At 40.1% G+C, this 18,399-nt stretch overlaps 1 protein-coding gene across 3 annotated transcripts in view; it reads left to right on the top strand.

The window, feature by feature from the left end:
* The window catches only part of LOC138284927 (prolyl endopeptidase FAP-like), a 551,554-nt gene that overhangs the window by 61,237 nt on the left and 471,918 nt on the right, over positions 1 to 18,399 (top strand). For 2 of the 3 annotated variants that reach the window (XM_069224259.1, XM_069224258.1), the window contains exons 3-5: positions 9,766 to 9,861; positions 12,670 to 12,764; positions 12,892 to 12,966. In XM_069224259.1, the coding sequence (XP_069080360.1) occupies positions 9,766 to 9,861; positions 12,670 to 12,764; positions 12,892 to 12,966 (266 nt within the window). The remainder of the gene's footprint in view (positions 1 to 9,765; positions 9,862 to 12,669; positions 12,765 to 12,891; positions 12,967 to 18,399) is intronic. The other variant, XM_069224257.1, reaches the window with a different exon arrangement.

Raw genomic sequence — 18,399 nt, 5'->3', positions numbered from 1 at the left:
GGAGACCATAGTAGTAAAATGAGGTTTGGGATGAATCAAAAGAGAGATACATGAGACAGGAGGGGTAGATGATGGAAGAGTATAGGAAGGGTTATGTTGGAGATGATAGTAGTAAGATGGGTTTTGGATGAGTCAGAGACTGGAGATAAAGGATAGATTGATAGAGGTATAGGGTGATGGTGAGAAAGCGTACATTTGCCATACTTATTAGGTCATTTTCAAAAGAAATGTTGTCTGCACGGCTCAGCTGGTCCCCAACCTTTTATGTCGTATGCCAACTAATATATATATATATATATATATATATTACAGTGAGCATGTTTAATCTGGCATCATTTCTTAAGTGTATAAACTAATATGGGGTATGAAAATTATGTAATTGCATTGCTATGTAAATATTGAGATAATTTAAGTGCACTTTTAACCCAACTGTTGAAAAAAGAATATTCTCATTTCACAGGCAAATAGGACACACTTTAGGACTACTCAGTACTGCTTTAGGGCCTTATCAATATAGCCAGCATGCACGCTAAGTTGATGCTGTACCACATCATGAAAGGGATGTGTCTCAGGCACATGAACAATGGAAGATAATGCATGGTGTAAGTGTTCTTGTCACACAGAGTCACCACTCAGCTGACCTGCACCTGTAGTTGCTGGTTTTGATGCAGCCCTCTCAAGCTGTTTGTATTTTAAAATATAATTTAGAAAAATATTGTCCTATTGGGTGTAGCGTTTTCATCATTATTTACTCTAATGGAGTGATATTTTTGTAAATGATATTGAGAATATGATATTTCTATTAGACATTGTTTTGATTATGATATTCTGCTACTGTATCACTATGTTCTCTATTAGTAGGATGATAAGGCGTCTAGATATTGTATCTTTGTTTCTGGACTCAGCTGACTGTCTAGGACTACTATGCAGACAAGCCTATAGCGGCATTGGAGGGCAGAGGAGCTTCAGCAGGGTCTTTAGCCTTATTCCAAGTGACGAGAAAACTGCCGGCGTTTAGCTCCACATTTTGAAAGCATCATGTCAAGGTCCATGTTGGAGTATGTGATGTTAATGTTCTTCCTAGAGCTGGAATTGAGCAAATTCTTTTATGTCCAGCTGGTAAGAGTTGGGCAGCAACTCACCACCAATCAATGCCAGTGCATCTCTTGAGTTTGTAATTCTAACAAAACAGGTTGAAGCTGATTTTCCTCTCTCAACATGCACGGTGGGGTATACTACATACCTGCCACTATATAGGTATTACCTCAGTAGCTTTCTCTGCAGAAAAAGGAAGCAGGTGATGTAGAAGAAGATGGTTTAGGGTTGCCATGTTAGTTCTCTATGGAAAGCAGCCGTCCTTTATCTTGCACCCACCATCCTATACCAAAAGGTGGACATGACTATCGAGGGGTAACACTTATAGCAGGCGTATAAAACGGGAACACAAACTATTTTACATCTGCACTCGATCCAGTGTTCAACATCATTATTGTAAAACTTACATTTACAGATATAAAAAATAATAAACAAGAAAGGCACAATTTGCTGAGCTAAATCGCACGATTTGCTGAGCTAAATTGCAACAAAGTATTAACCTGAAGGACATTGTAAATGGTTGCTGTGTTAGGTAGGGAATCAGCCTTGGTAACCAAGAAATAGAAAATTACATTCCATCATGTTTTATATGACCAATTTATTATTTATATTGTATTTGTATTTTTCGGGAAACTAAATCCAAAGTATTTTACATTCAAAAAGAAACAATACCACGATTTTGCAATGGAGTAGAATAGAGTGGACCCATTAATTTAACGAACAAATGTGTCCAGAGTGTTGAAAGCTAGAAGGGTTTAGGAGCTAATTTGAAACCAGAAAATAGATAACAATCGACTGGGTGGGCAAAGAACTTGCCTCCGTCCATCCAGTACCAAACTACCTACAATATTTTGTGTTACCCGACTCTGTGGCAGATTGTTTTGAACCAAGCACACTCGCGAACACAGCAGAGGCACATCCAATGAAAATGTAGTCAGGCTTGTTCCCAAATCATCACGCCCGCTTACCATAGCATTTGTTTTAAAATGTGGGTTTTAATTCTATAAACCAAAAAAGAATTGCCCCAGGAGTGCTGAGTATTTTAACTTAGATCCTGGGGATAGGTCTGCTTTTACCTCATTTGAAGCTACCGTGACTTACATAATGGTAATGACCATGACAAAAAAGTGTTGAAAACCTATCCAATTAAAATGACCCTTATAACGCCATGTAGCTGCTGAGCAGGTGGCAGTTCATTTCTTCTATCAGAAACAAAGCTGTTTCCCGGCTTCTACATTGGGGGTGAACTATGAGGTTTGTAGAAAGTGCATATACAATTGTTGAAGGATATCCCCCATCAGACACACTTTAAATGACCTCCTCAGCTGAAAAAAGAGCTTTTTCAGGTTTCATTGTATGTATAGATAGGGAATAGATGAATGTGTTCAGCAAGAAGTGTCAATGAGAAAATACGAGAGTCACAACATTTTGGAAAAGGTACTCAGTACAAATTGAGCAAGGGGGACAAATTAAAAAATATAGAAAAATGAAGATCATGAAAACTGGTAAAGAGTTTTGAAGTGAAAAAAGGAGAAGAAGATCCATGGATAGATTTTGCTGTGTAGGTAGCTTTAACGGGAATAGCGAGGATGTATGGAAGAGACATGGTAAAAATAAGCAGTAGACTGCTGTCAGTTTTGTAGCAGAGTAGGGTAGTAAGAAGGAGAAACACGAACAATAGACTTCCAGTCCCCAAAAGTGAGAAGGAGGAGGTGAATTTTAACAGATTCCGAACAAATGAAAATACAAATTTGGCAGACATTTCCAAGCCTCCATATGCACCCCATGTGAGAGAATGGGCTGAAGAAAGGAGTGTCAAAATTATACTGCGATTAAGGTTTTAGCAATGGGAGACTGTGTGTGATAAAATAGAGAAAGAGAAAGTCAGTAGGGAGCAGGATACAGAGGTCAAGGAGATAATTCCTATTTTGTAGCGGTTGGAAAAAAGACAGTTCATCCATGGATCAGAAACAGGGCGACTACTAGGTTAAATTTAGTGCATGTTTGTATTGTTTGTATTATATTTATTTATTGTGTTTCTTATCTTTAATGGTATTTTTATTGTAATGGTATTAAAAAACTATTGTTATTTCATCCTGCATATTGCAAGTTTTATGACGTCTACAGAAAATTAATGTTCATGAGTAAGAATATGGAAATGCCCGAACAGATCCACAGGGTCTCCAGATTTAATAAGAAAGGGAATGGATTTGGCACCTCTCTTTCCTGTCACAGTATGATCCACATTGACATGATTTCATAAAGAAGGATGCGTGTGATGGTACCTTTCTTAAACATAATACTCATTAAATAGACCTTACGTTGGTTTCTTAAGAAATAGATGTTGAATTAGTTTCATTTTGCTAGGATTCTTAGGCCCTGATCATGAGATCATGAGTGAGCCTGAATTTTCCAACTGCTGAAGAAACCCCTGTTTTCTCAGGTATTGGACTACTGAGTTGCTTGAAGTTTCCGGACCTGATATTTACGGGGTGTGATAAAACCTTCACTCTCTGTTAAATTTCAGCAGCTCAAACCTACCAGCCAAAAACAGGGATAAAGATTACCGTATTTACAGTGACTTCAAGATTTTAATGCAGGAAGCACTCCATTTTCATGTTATTCTGCAAATACACAGAAGAGGTGCAATGTATTTGTACTTTTAACATGTCGAACTTTCTGACGTCAAATTTTATTGAGCGCGATACGTTACATCTATCCTTATAGGGCAATTGTTGTCAGGGCTAAAAAAGTATTTTGCTTTACAGGGAAGTAGTTTGTATGCATAGTGTTAAATTTTCATTATTATAACAAAAAATATAGATTTCCAAACTCCTTTACTGTATGGTTTCTTAGCTGTTCTACAGTTTGAATATAGTTACCGTGATCATGCACAGTACTATGACGATACATGGCCTTTCTGCCGAATAGTCATTACTTACTCAAGAATACACATGTCACTGTGACTGTTGGCATTGCTTTTTGTCTGCATTAATGCAGAAGAAAACTGTCAGGTAAACTGAGTGTGAATGTCAATCAAAGTATAAAACGTATCCCTTCTGAGGCAGATATTAACATTGGCGATAAACTCAAAAAAATCTCTCCAGAGTTTAAGAAGAAGTGAATAACACCTTTACCAGACAGTTCACTAGAATGCACTTCAAATTCTTCAAGTTGTGTATAGTGTGTTTTCTATGAACATCAGTTTTTCTTTAATCATAGATATTTAAATTAGCAGAAGTTAAAAATGTGTATGTATCTTTCCCTGATTTTATAGATTTTTTTAATGTCATGTTTTTTTAATCCAAGTCGTAACTTGATTTTCTGGCCAATATTTAGTATGCGTTTGAGCAGCACAGTGCATCGCTGCACAACAAAGAGCAGTTGTAATGGTAGCATTGACTAGCTTTCTCATGTGATATATATTTTGTACTGGAACGTTGATGTGAGCACAATACAATTTGGATATTTGGGCACACATGCCCATTGCACCCCAAGGTACAATGTATAAAATGACCCCTGTTGCCTAGCACCAATCCATTGTAAGTGAATGCAATTATATTTTGTAAGTTTGCGCCGCTTTTGCATCAAAAAATGATGCAAATGCGGTGCAAAACCAGCATAAATATGGGCCCTAATTTGGTGGGATCAGCGCAAACTCCAGTAAGAATTCATGCAACACCAGGTCTATTAAGGTAGCAAGATCTGACTGTCCATGAAATCCTAGGGTCAAATGAAACCAGGTGCAATATGCCGAATATTGTATGATGTTCTTAGGAGAAATGTGTACTTAGTGCGAAATTACACATTTCATTAGGGTTAACTTCGAGCAATTGTTCGTTCGTGGGGCACACGATAAGGGTGTCGCACTTTTGCGCTGGAATTCAAAAGTTAGCATTGTGCTGAAATATAATTTTTCTCTTGAGTGACAATTTCCGACAAACTCAGTGGTGCTCTTTCCAAATATGGTGCTGCCCAGTTTGTTTTTTCCCATTTGTATGATTGCAGCACTGCAGATTTTGGCACAGCGCTGCTGTGCTCGACTTGTACTAAATCTGGGTCTCTGTGATTTCTGCAAAGCTACAATGTTGCTGATGCTCAAATCAAAGATAATTCTCTCTTTATATGGTGCAGAACAGATGAATCTTTGCAATTTCTTTATTTGCTTTATGGGCATAAATATAAAGTAAAAATACACAGTTCTGAATACAACTTCACATTAACTACTAACACTATTCCATAGGTGTTTAAAATGGAAGCTGGTAAAATTATGACCCTTTAATAGGCGATGTTAAATGTAACAATCAAGGAATACGAAAGGGACAACCGAATTAGGAGCAATTGAAAGATGTTTCCATATATGGATGTGCACTAAACTACCAAAAGGCTGTCAAAATGTCAAACAATAATGCTTATAGCAGGTACCTCACGCACAATACACTCAATGACCTTTCTCAAGTGCAAAAGAATGGTTCTGTACAAGAAACGAGTCTGTCAAGAACAGAACAACCTTACATGAAAATATCAACCATGGCATGTTTGCTAATATTTATTTTTTGCTTTTTAACATGGTTGTACTTCTATCCCAGAATCCTCACATTGATTCATAATTGCGGTTGTTAGGTATACTGTCACTATAATCATTTCTTTCTTTTCCGAAGGAAGGGAAATACTGGCAGCAGGAAATCATTATCTCGCTCTTAAAACTTACAATAGGCTAGAATCAAAAGTGTGACAAACCAAGCAAGATATCACAGCATCCTTTAAGCGTTTCAGCAGAGAAGTAGGTGAACTGAAATAAGCCAACCTGAAACGGCACATGTCCAAATCTGAAAAAAATTAAAACCCCATCACAAGATAGCTACAGAAGATTCTGTAAAAAAAAGAGCAGGGCCAAAAATGCCTACTTTAACACTAGCATAAATGAAGCCCCGGTTCAAACCACTGAAATATCCAATATTTCCCTTGAACGATCTGCCACTGATTCCTTCTGTCGTTCAGATCATCTGGAGATTGAGTCAAGTCCAAAGGATCAAACGCACACTTAAATTATTGCTCAGCCGCCTCTTCATACAATGTCTCCCTCCTGTTGTGACAATCACAATTAACATGACAAAAGCCTCCCCCATGTTTAGTTATTTCTGCCCTTTGAAACACACCGTATTCATATCCCATAAATATGACTGCTGATTCTAACACCCTGTCAAATCCCTGCCCAGTCTACAAACCTCATGTTTCCCAGAAAGATCATGGAAAGATAGGTCAAAAAACAAGTCCAACACTGTATTGTGTCAAATCAGCACCTACAGGACCACCACTTTGGATTAAGACCCTCGGTGGCACCAAATCAGCAATAGACAGAAGAAGGGAAAGCAGCTCTTGCACCCCTCCAACACTCTGGGGGTCATTCTGACCCCGGCGGTCTCAGACCGCCGGGGCCAGGGTCGGCGGGAGCACCGCCGACAGACCGGCGGTGCCCCGCAGGGCATTCTGACCGCGGCGGTTCGGCCGCGGTCAGACTAGGAAAACCGGCGATCTCCTGCCGGTTTTCCGCTGCCCTACAGAATCCTCCATGGCGGCGGAGCGCGCTCCGCCGCCATGGGGATTCTGACACCCCCTACCGCCATCCTGTGGAACAGGATGGCGGTAGGGGGTGCCGCGGGGCCCCTGGGGGCCCCTGCAGTGCCCATGCCAATGGCATGGGCACTGCAGGGGCCCCCGTAAGAGGGCCCCACAAAGTATTTCAGTGTCTGCATTGCAGACACTGAAATACGCGACGGGTGCCACTGCACCCGTCGCACCTTCCCACTATGCCGGCTCAATTCTGAGCCGGCGTCCTCGTGGGAAGGTTGATTTGCCCTGGGCTGGCGGGCGGCCTTTTGGCGGTCGCCCGCCAGCCCAGGGCAAATCCCAAAATACCCTCAGCGGTCTTACGACCGCGGAGCGGTATTTTGGTGGGGGAAGTCTGGCGGGCAGCCTCCGCCGCCCGCCGGACTTAGAATCACCCCCTCTGTGTCCATTACATTGGCCTATAGTTTTTGGAACCGTTTGTTAACTTCCCAAATGGCCTGGAACTGGGGATATAATTTTTAATTATGAAATCTGGTTTGCCCCTGAACTCTATGTGTTAGTCAGAGAAATTAATATGCAACTGTCTATTCCTTGAAAATCTTTCCATTCTTCCAAATTGATCTCAGGGTGGAGCAAACAAGACCCTTACTAGAGCCTACAAGAAGTAAAAACATATTACATAGACCAGCCAACCTAAAAACATAAAGCCAATCTATGAAGACTCCAAAACCAGTCAGCCAGATTGTGGCTGAATCTCTGAAAACACAATTACAATAAGCCTGACTCAAAGCTCTCAAATAACTTCTAATGGAAGCCAGTTTGAAATTCATGGTTTTATGGATCATCCACAACTCTTGCTGCGGCGAGGGCAAGGAATATCTAAATATATTGAAAGCCCACTACATCCCAGCCAGAAACTTCAGATCAGCATTCGTCCACATGATTAATCAACAATCATTCAATAGAATGAAATGAGGAATTAGATCATTTGGAGTACGGGGTGCTAGACTGTGGGGTGCCCATAATCCCTCTCTGGGACCCCTAAAGAATAGATTATTCAGATGTGTGGCCAAATTTATGGGGATTTGGAGTAGGGCAGAGGAGAAAGTCACCTTGCTGTGCTGCCCTAGGCCACAGTGAAAGGGAATGAATGTGATGTATTTATGCAATAAGGTGCATTCCTGTCCTTTTACCCTGCGCTGGCATCATTTTTGCAGCTTTCCACCTATGCAGACACCCTTCCACCATGGCGCAAGAGTGCCTGCATTGTAGGCAGGATTGTTTTTGTGCAGGAAGGGGAACCATCCTGCATAGAAACAATCCATTGAGGTGTTTTCGTCCTTCTAAGTCTGCTGCTAAATGCAGCACAGATGGAAAAAGGAAAAAACAAGGAGAAATACAAATATTTCTCCTTGTTACGCCTACCCGAGGGAGGCATAAGGTTCTGATGCATTTCCAGGTTTATACGTCCTTGTAAATGTAGGAATGCATCAAAAACTATTGGAGATGCATGGGAAAACTGCGACACCATGGAACATCTCTCTGGCGCAGAGTAAGGCAGCACAAGTGTTTTTGCATGGCCCCATAAATATGATTTTGTAGTCTGCGCCGACTAGCACAAAAGGAAATGAAGGTTCTGTGGTGCACGTGGCTCATAAATACGTCCCATGATTTCGAACGCAATTCCTAACTAGTCAACGTTTGCATTTAAAGAATATTGAATTTAGGCGGTACCATTTCAGTTTTATTCTAAATTGCCTTGCTTTTTATCTCATTATGCAACTGTAAATTGCCACTTATTAAGGCTCTCTGATGTAAACAAAGGTTATCATGTATCCCCATTTAACGGATTTAAAACTTATATTGAAAACCGAAACACATACATAAGTTCCTATAACTGAAAGCACATCTGGTTTTCAAGGAAGTAGTCAAAAAAGTAAGGACTGCCACTTTGAACAAAACCTCTAACCGCAATGCACACATGCAGCAACTAATCATACACCCACCCCTGCACCAAAGGTTCCTTTAATCGTTCTTCCTTCTGCCTTTTGATTCACCTTTCCACTCTTACATGTATCCATCCAGGGAAACGTTCATCCATTTACCTTTTCTCTTTTCCACACTTTCACCATTTCACCAGTCCATCAAACCCTTTTTCCATCCAGCAGTTCTTTCACCCAATCATCCTTCGAATGCCCATATGTCAAGCCATCCATCCACCCATACATTATTCCATCAATCGACCAATGGATCCATCCATCCATCCTTTCGCCCATCCAACAATTGCTTCACCTCCCCATATTTTCCTTTTTCCCTTACATCATTCATTCTTTCGTTCAACCATCTTTTTTTCACTAGTCCAAAGACCCAGGTATCTATCCATCTTTTCGTACATGAATAACTTCAACTTTCCTGCAGTCCTTTACCCTTCCATCAAACTTTCCTTTCTCTCCTCCTTCCAATCATTTTTTTACCCTTATTTCTTTAATCCTTCTTTTCACCCTTCCTTAACCTTTCTTTCCTGTCACTCTTTCTTTTATCTGTTCATCCTTCCTTCCACGTTTTCTTCTCTTCTTTTGTCCTTCCCTGTTTTGATCTTTCCTTCATTCCTTCCTTTTCTCCTTCCTCTTTCACTTAACTATCCACCTAACCTTCTCATTTTCCAACAGCCCTATCCTTTACTCAACTTTCTCCTATTTACTCTTTTTCATCTCTTTCTTCACTAGTCTCCCATTGTCATCCCTTGTCTCTGTCTCCTTCATTACACGTTTAGCAACACTTGGCCCCATCCCTCAGACGTACTCAGGCATTCCCTAGGCAGCGTTATTCCTGATCTTTTATTTAGAAATACGTAGACGAAAGAGGCTGGTTATTTTAGCGCGACTCCATTTATCAGCGCGTATGGCTGAGTGTAGTCCCCTGCGCAGGCTGTAACTGCTAAGACTAAAGTGCTGGGACATTAAGGTTGACAGAAAGTTAGATGGGCAATGCAACCTGTTGAAGCAGTGCTGATTGACACTCAAATAATGGCAGTACATCCATAAGTCCCTGTTCCAAAGCTCTGTATTTACACACCCCTGTATTTTTGTTTCTATGAAGGCGAGAACACGAAGGACGGCAGAAGACCATTCACTTTGGAAGATATGTTTAGTACACACTTCTATTACAAACAATATTATACCTTTTGGATTTCAGGTATGGTCTATGTCTGTTGGATTCCTAGTTACTTCATTTTTGTTCGTACATTCTTTGTGATGTAGATGTAATATCTAAGTGAAAATAAGAGACACCTAGTCAACACAACATATTCCTGAAACCGTAACCTTAGGATCAACATTTTGTTACATTTCAATCCTTGAAGGGTAGTTGTTCATACAAGTAGTGGTAACTTATATAAGGGTATTTGAACAACATAGGGATTTCCTTCTTGAACATGTAAGAGTGATAACTTAATACGAGTTCACATTTTTACAAAGCCTCTCATTTAAATAAATTGGCTGGGAGTGCCTCCAAAAAGAGGAGAATAATGAAATGACATAATTGGAAATTAGGGATATATGGGTTAAAGTAGGTCCTCATAGGTGGAAGATGGCCCCATATTTAGAGATCCCCACCTACCTGGAGGTGCCTATAAACCTTCACAACAACCACCACTGAGGTGGTTGCTTTGAAGTTTAAAGCGAGAGGGAACCATGGTTGTTTTTTTAAGAATAACGTCCCAATGCATCAGCTTGTTCTTTAAAACCCCAAAAAGAACTAAAACCCAAAACTTGAATGACCCTGACTAATTGGGAAAATGTTCTCTTTGCATGGTATCAAGGATGGATTTCCTAGCCCAGGACTTCCATGCCTCACAAGGTAAATCTAGTAATGGTTGCTCTGTCCATGATACCTTAGGGTGCCTGTCACTGTGACCCGGTGGTCGTGTAACAGATAGACCTGTAAGGCATGGCGAATATGTTGCAGATGGCACTTACAGAGTGACAGAGCCTCTCCATTAAGTGAAAAAAGTGCAAGAAGACATAAGTCATTGGCTTGCCTTCCCATTTATTTCTGGATTTGTTAAGATAGTGTAGAAGAGATATTTCTCCCGGCCACAGTGAATGGAGGAGTCGCCACTCAGTGGGATAATGAGGAGAGAACTCCTGCATAGCAGCAACTAATCGTCCTTGGGAGGGGAGAATGAACGCTGCTGTTCAGAAGCAGCGTCTTCCATGGTGACTCCTCCTTGTCATGCCCTAAGGGGGTCCAAGGAGGCGCAGCACATGCTGTGTCTGGTCAGGGTTGTCCATTGTAATTGAGTGTGTGAGAGGGGGCGTCTGATAGTCGTGCTAGGTTGGGGAGGGGCTGCTGCAGCGTGTGAAGATGAGAGAATTAGACGTAACCTAGAGCATTTTAAATAGAGGAGTTAACAAGCATTTTCAATGGAATGGGTCTTGCATTTGCTCGAGTTAAAGCTATTACAGTTTTAAACTCCTAACCGGACTTTTCTTGCCATACAAATGAAAAGAAAAAAAAACGCAGCGCGATCGCGCTGAGGTTTACATAGCGCGATCGCGCTGCATTTTTTTTTCATTTGTGTTTCAAGAAAAGTCCGGTTAGGAGTTTACAAAGCTGGGGGTAGAGTGGGGGTGTCATGGCAAAGGGAGATTAATTGAACTGGAAGATGCGTTGTGTACAAAGGGTGAAGCCGAAACTGAACTCGAGCAGCTGAGATCAGGGACGGGCGCTGAATGAGCAGGAAACCATAAAAAAATGACAAGCATTTGGAATGCAATGCTCTCGTGTTTGCTTGAGTTAGAGCTCCTAGCTTTCTAAATTACTGAGTGGACTTTTCTTGCCACACAGACTGAAAATAAAGAGAGCGAGGGCGAGCTGGCCCTGGAAAAGGCCCCTTCTGCTGTTGGTTGATGTTTACAGAGGGAGCTGGTGGGGAAGAGGGACTGAACAAGCACCCACACTGTTGAGGTGAAAAAGGCAAATGCCCCAAAAAAGTCCCTTACAGAAGAGATAAACAGGACATGGCGCAATTACACAGTACTTTGTGCAGATCCCAAAGTGAAAAAAGGCAGGACAAAGAGGCAGAACTGACCACTAGCAAGCAAGGATTTTTGAAGGACACTGCAACTAACAAATCAAAACGCTGAAACTCACTCTATTGTATACTTTAGTATACAGCAGGCCGAACGCTAACGCTCGATCTAAAAATGAAAAGTTTTCTTTTAATTTTTTCAGAACAGGCATTCCCATAGAGACCCCTTCCCATTTGCGAATGGGTTAGCACCAGTATGGAACTGGTGCTAACTGCGATTGTTTTGCGACCTCATTCGCGGTCACAAAACAATCATACATGGGACTGTGACTTGCAATTAGGAGGGCAACCCCCCTTCCTAATTGTGACTCGCAAACCCTTTTTGTGATTCGTTAAATAGATTACCAAATCACAAAAATGGGTCTGTACATCCCAAATAGCATTTTTCAAGTCGCAAACGACCCGATTCGCCGTTTGCGACTTGAAAAATGCTTCGTTTATCTGGCCCTTAGTGCTTTGTAGATGGATATTTCTGAACAAAGTATGGCTTGTGATAGGAAAAAATATTTTTTCATGTTTAGACATCAAAGTACATTTAAAAAATGAGGGTGCATATATACATATTAAAGTCTGTTTCAAAATACAGATACACAGGTATGTTCATACACCCACACACACACATTTCACGCACATAAAATTACACAAACGCAACATAGTCAGTCATTCCCATTTATGATTACTACATATGTTTACCTGCATGTTCTGTGCCTTTGCAAAGGGAAAGCACCATGTTACTATTTTTAGAGTAATATTTACATATTATTCACGTCAAATGCCATGTAAAACAATACAAAAATACAGAATACAATACTTAATTTCTCTCAATTAGTGATATACTTAATGAAACCGGCTTGCTCCAATATTTAATCTATCAATTCTTTCAGCATTGCTCTTTTTTTTCTTTTTTGTAGAACATGAATATTTGCACAAATCCAATGAAGGCAATGTTTTAAATCACAACGTTGAAACAGGGGAAAAATACACCATCTTGGCCAATATAACGTTTGTAAGTACTTTTTTACACTTTTCTAGAGAAATTACTGTAAATAAGAACCTGGGCTGCTTCAGTTCCATGCAGCACAGATAGTAACATGATTACTACAGTTTTAAAAATGTGTTTCTTCATTCTGCAGGACAGTGTCAATGCTACAAATTATCAACTGTCAGCAGATATAAAATATGCATACTTGGAAAGTAACTACTCAAAGGTACATTTGGTTCTTTTTTGACTTGCTAATAACCTATGTTTTTATCAAATCACTTTTTTAACATTTCTATACAGTCTAACTTTGATATCAACTTGAAACAAATAATAATAATAATTGCTGGAGGTATGCAAAATGTTACAGTCCCCCTTGTACCATTTGGATAGGGGCCCCAGTCTGGTCTTGCTCTACAAGGCTGGCTGGGGTCTATGTTATGCTTCTGTTACTATAGTGACAAAGTACCTGTCTGCAGTAGTTGGTATCTAGAAAAAATGTAGATTTTACTTTTTAGAAACACAACCAATTTGCAAGGAATTGAGGCATTATTGAAGTATTCAATGCAATTTAATTAAATTGTATTTATGTTGCAGAACTTCAATGATGTACACATAAAAATGAAAATATGTACTGACAGAGAAATCAAATTCATCTTTACCATCCCCAAAAACATCAAACCAATTCCACAGAAAAATAAAAATGTATTGCACATAAACAGTAAAAGAGTAACTGCCATACCTTAATATGGAATAAGAAGCATCATAGGACTCATTAGCTTACTAAAACAAATAAAATAAAGTCAAAAGCAATCTCTAAAAACCATAACTTAAACATGAAATCAACCATCATTAATATAACTTTAAGAAATGGTTAAAAAGTTAAAAATTCTAAAACAAAAGGTTTCATTTGGTGAGGTATGCAGTGCATTTAGGAACACTGGAGCTGAGAGAATTGATAATTGTAAAAAAATAGGCCTCAACCACTTCCGCCGGCTAGGTAATACAGCAGGACATATATAAGGGACATGATTGAGATGCTGAATGCCCCCATGACACCAATTGCAGATTGACGAGATGCCATACCATTTAGAGAGCATGAGGTTTAATGGGAGCAAACCCTGTCTTAAAAGAAACCAGAAGTGTCTCAGGTTATAAGGTAGATTCCAATAAGCAGAGGATTACATTTTATTTGCCAAGTATGAGTCAATCACAGTTTGGCTGATCATTTTCTTAGTGCAAGCCTCTCTGTCCAAATGGAAACTTAGAGCCTATGTGGCTTTTTCCAAACTTGCCTTTAATTACAGTGTTGATAGCGAGAGAACTACTATAGGATCCAATTGCAGCATCTCTGTCACTACCACAAAGTTCTTTCGGATTGAGGGCTTATCTTCTAAACTGCCCAAAATTGTTTTCTTTGTGCAAGATCTTAATGAATCATCATTACAATTTGCAAGATACGTGACCCAGCGCTCTACCCCTGTGAGCCCGCGAGGCCCTGAACAAAGGCACTTCTCATCCCAAATTCTAACCATAGAGCTGCTACAGAAGAGGCTGAATTCATTGAGATTAAATTTCTAAGAACACAACCTTCTATTACGTTTAGAAAGCTCCAATTAGAGACGTCAATTAGTTCTATACCATACAGCAGGGAGGCAGGAATTTTAGCTCAATAGACTTCTAACAGGAGTGAAAAGTGCCTTCTCCCTGTGGCTTTATAAAATGTGCCTAAACCTTTGCCCTGAGAGAGGGCTTGGGATATATTTTTGTCCTATATGAGCTTTCTACTTAAATTCTCACTTACTGTTTTCTCCCAAAAAACAATTGATCGTCATGAAGTGCATGTCTGCAAATTGTTGTAAAGCCTGGAGGTGGCAATTTAACCCTTTAGAGGTAAGACCTAAAATTACTATGTCATCCACATAAGTAGACAAACAATAGCATTTCCGCTGAGTAATGGGGCACCACCCTTGCTTTGAGACAAATAATCCGGAAGCATATAAAGGGAGAAGAGGAGTAGGGTAAGTAGGCAGCCTTGTTTTAACTCATTAAGAGTGGTAATAACTTGTGACAGGCCTTATCCCTGCCATGAGCACTCTACACCAGTTATCTGAGTGAAGAGCAAGCACTAAGTTTAAGAGGGGGCCTGGTATGCCCAATTTCAACAGCTATTCCACAGCAAGGGATGATCTACTTTATCAAAAGCTGTGGAAAAGTCGATAAAAGCTGCATAGACAACCCCACCTGTCACTATCACATATTTTTCAATTAGAGTCTGAAGAGCAGTTATATTATCAAGTGTTCCAAGTCTATTCCTGAAGCCAGTTTGTTCCAAGGGGAGAATTATATTTCCTTCCACCCATTCATTGATTTGAGCCAATACACAGTTGGCAAAAATGTTACCCACTGAATCAAGAAGGGCAATCTGACAATAGTTTTCTGGCAAGTTACGGTCGCCCATCTTGAAGAAAGGGACTAAAATACCTCCTGTCCAAGATGGGGGTATCTTTGAGGTTTCATAATATTTTTTAAAGACCAGATAAAGAATTTTACTCCAAAGTAGTGAATTTTGTTTTAGTACAGAAATGGGGATTTTATCGGCCCCCATTGCTGCTGAGGCAAACATTCCTTGAATTGCAGCCGAAATCTCTACTTCAGAGTGGAGCGAGTCCTTCTTTGCCACTAATTTATTACTCTCCCTCTCATTTACCACATAGAGGGCCAGATGTATCAAAGGGTTTTTCCCATTCTGTGTCTATGGGAAAATGTGTTTCTACATATGGCCTAGAGAACCTTAATAAAGGAAACCTGTTTCAATTCCTCTATGGATAATGGGAAAGACCTTCCTCTTGCACCACAGCCATCTCCAACTAGCATCCAAAAAGTCCTGGACTTGCCTTTGATTACAGCCTACCTCAATCTGATCCAGAGTTTGTTCCATGCTTCTCTTTTTAGCTGAGCTTTCACTCGCGCCCTTCTCCTCCTTAATATCTGCACCTTCACTTTCCTAACAGGATCAAAAGCCAAAAGTTGGTCCCTTAAGTGTGTATTTATTTCCCTATTTAGAAGAAGAAGAGTAAGAGGGGTCACTTTAGGGCAATTTAATGAGTGTTTTTCTTAACGTCATTTAATATCTGCTTCATGAACCTATTAAAGCTTTCAATTTTGTTTCCTACCAAGTGACTTAAATTGCCAAGTGAAGATTCTAATTTGACTTTCAACCCCTTACTTGACCTACAATCCCAATTAATTCGCCCAGACTTCTTACTGAGGCTTAAAGCAGATCTATCCATTTTTCCAAGGACTATATATATATTATAATTCATGGAGAATATTAGCAGGCTAAGGCCACTAAGCAGAGAATCTGCTACCTTTAGATCATTCGAAAGATAAAACTAAGTACAGCCTACTATCACGTAGTCCAGAATGGACCTCCTCAAGTGTTCTGTGGGTTGATACTGCTAGGGAATCAGAGGGTAACCTCCCATTAACAATAAAGCAGTCGGTCTTTTCTAAGTGAGTCAACAGTACTCTCCCTCTCTTATTTGTTCTCACATTCAAGGGAAAGATAGCTAGAGGGATCCACAAGGCGTCCTCTTTTTCAGCATTCTGAAATTTGTTTAAGGTAGAATTAGATATTTTACGATTTAAGATCCCTACCAGAATAATATGTGGAGGCTCATCTTTTCCAGCAGCTTTTCTAATATGAGAATAATATGAGAACAAAACTTACACAGGAGCTCATCGTAAGTGGTCTCAGGGGAAATATATGCATTTATTAGCAATAATGGTAAAGTCCCTTGTTTATTTCCAGGATTAAACAACGTTATTGCCAAAAACAGATTACTTGGATCTTTATAGCACTCATACCTCCACTTAAGCTTGTTAGACAATAGACATGCCACCCCACCCCTCCCTTTGCATGCCCCCTTCTTGAGGACTTTGCTTTACACTCCAGGGTAAAAAATCATCAAAGATCAGACCCCCTACACTCCATGTCTCCTGGAGGATTATTACATCTACATTTGATGATGCCAAAAATTGCAGCTTCTCCCGACTGTTCTTTACTCCAGCTATATTCCAAGAACTTACTTTTAATTCATTGCTAGTTGTAAGAACAATGCAGGTGCCCATTCTGGAAGGCGCTGGATTGGGTACCCGGTAGCCAGTCCCATCTAGCCAATTCATCTTACATACTACTTGGGAAGAAAAACTGAGGGATATCTGTCTGCCATGTTTACCTAGATAGACTTTCAACCCATTATAATCAAATGGGGACCCTTTACTACAAGAGAAGGCCTGGGGGGATAACTGCCCCTTTCTCACTGTATTAAACCGATGGAATGCCTTAACAGAAATCTGCCTCCCCTCATCTTCCTGAAAAGGAATAACATCAATCCCCCTACATTGCAGGCATTCAGAGTTATTTCATGTCATATTTGCTGTGCATTTGAAATGAAAAGTTACCCTAGATATGAAACCCGGTCCTACGGGTAATGAGGAAACCAGCTTAATGTCATTATCTTCAATTAATCTCAAATTCACAATTTTAGAAAAACATTTAAGTAATGAGGATCTATTTAAAATTAAATCTCCATCAAAAAGAGGGATGTAGTCCAACCTACAAGAGTCCACATAACTCTCTGCTGCCTTTGTCTCTTCTGGCACCAAATGACATCTCTTAGTACCAGGATCCAGAAATGGAACAGCCATTGGGTTTAGGGAAGGTGGAATATAAGGTGCTTGAGACATATAGACATCTTCCCTTCCTGCAGAGGTTCTCTCGACCAGTGACTTTACCGGCATTTTTGTGGGGTCACCTGAAGTCTCATCTAAAGAGGGAAATTGCTCCAAGCCCTCAGTGCTTATAAATTATCTGTGAATTCTCCAAAGTGTAACTTCCTTCAGCCTTTCTTCAAAAGTCTTCGTCGAGATTTTTACTTTCCTTTACACAGTATTATCCTCTTCCCAGGTTTTATTTGCTTTGAATCACCAGTGCATGGTACTTGTTTGGGATGAGATTTGGAAATCGGGTACAGGTCCTGCTCGACAGTCTGCTCTGCTGCTTGTGGGTTTTCCCTCAAATTCTTTTACAGTAGAGGGTTTATTAAAGGCAAATCAAATGAAGTCGACTGGACTGTCTGAACAGGGGGCTTCTTTGGTACATTTCTTACATTGCGGTTTTCTCGCCTGGGAGTCAATGTCTTTTTGACAACAAACTTCCTCATGATGAATCGTTCTACCCGACAGTGCTGACCCTTCCAAGCCAACAGGTTCCCTCGGACCTGAAAAGATATCCTTCTTGTTGTTAGACAGTTCTTTCAATGTTGCTGTAACCGTGTCAAAGATACAGTCAGACCTTCTGACAAATTTTTCTAATAACTGTAGAACTGAAGATAAAAGTCTTTCCAGACACTGTAAGGTATTTGACATTTTTATTTCTTGATCATCCGGTTGACAAAATTGTACTTTGCTTTCCTCCAAGTCTGGAGTGGCTGACAGGTTAGATATCAATGAACAATGATTTGATGGAGTACTACTGAAAAGTTGCAGTCCTGAAGGGGGGTGGAGAATCCCCATAGACTGCAGGGATTCTCCCTTGTATTGATTGCTATATCCCTTACATGTCTCTCGATCAAGGTCTGATAGGATAAAGTCATTA

Source organism: Pleurodeles waltl, chromosome 3_1 (genome assembly GCF_031143425.1).
Source record: "Pleurodeles waltl isolate 20211129_DDA chromosome 3_1, aPleWal1.hap1.20221129, whole genome shotgun sequence".
Taxonomy (NCBI): domain Eukaryota; kingdom Metazoa; phylum Chordata; class Amphibia; order Caudata; family Salamandridae; genus Pleurodeles; species Pleurodeles waltl.
This window is presented reverse-complemented; position numbering and strand designations above follow the sequence as displayed.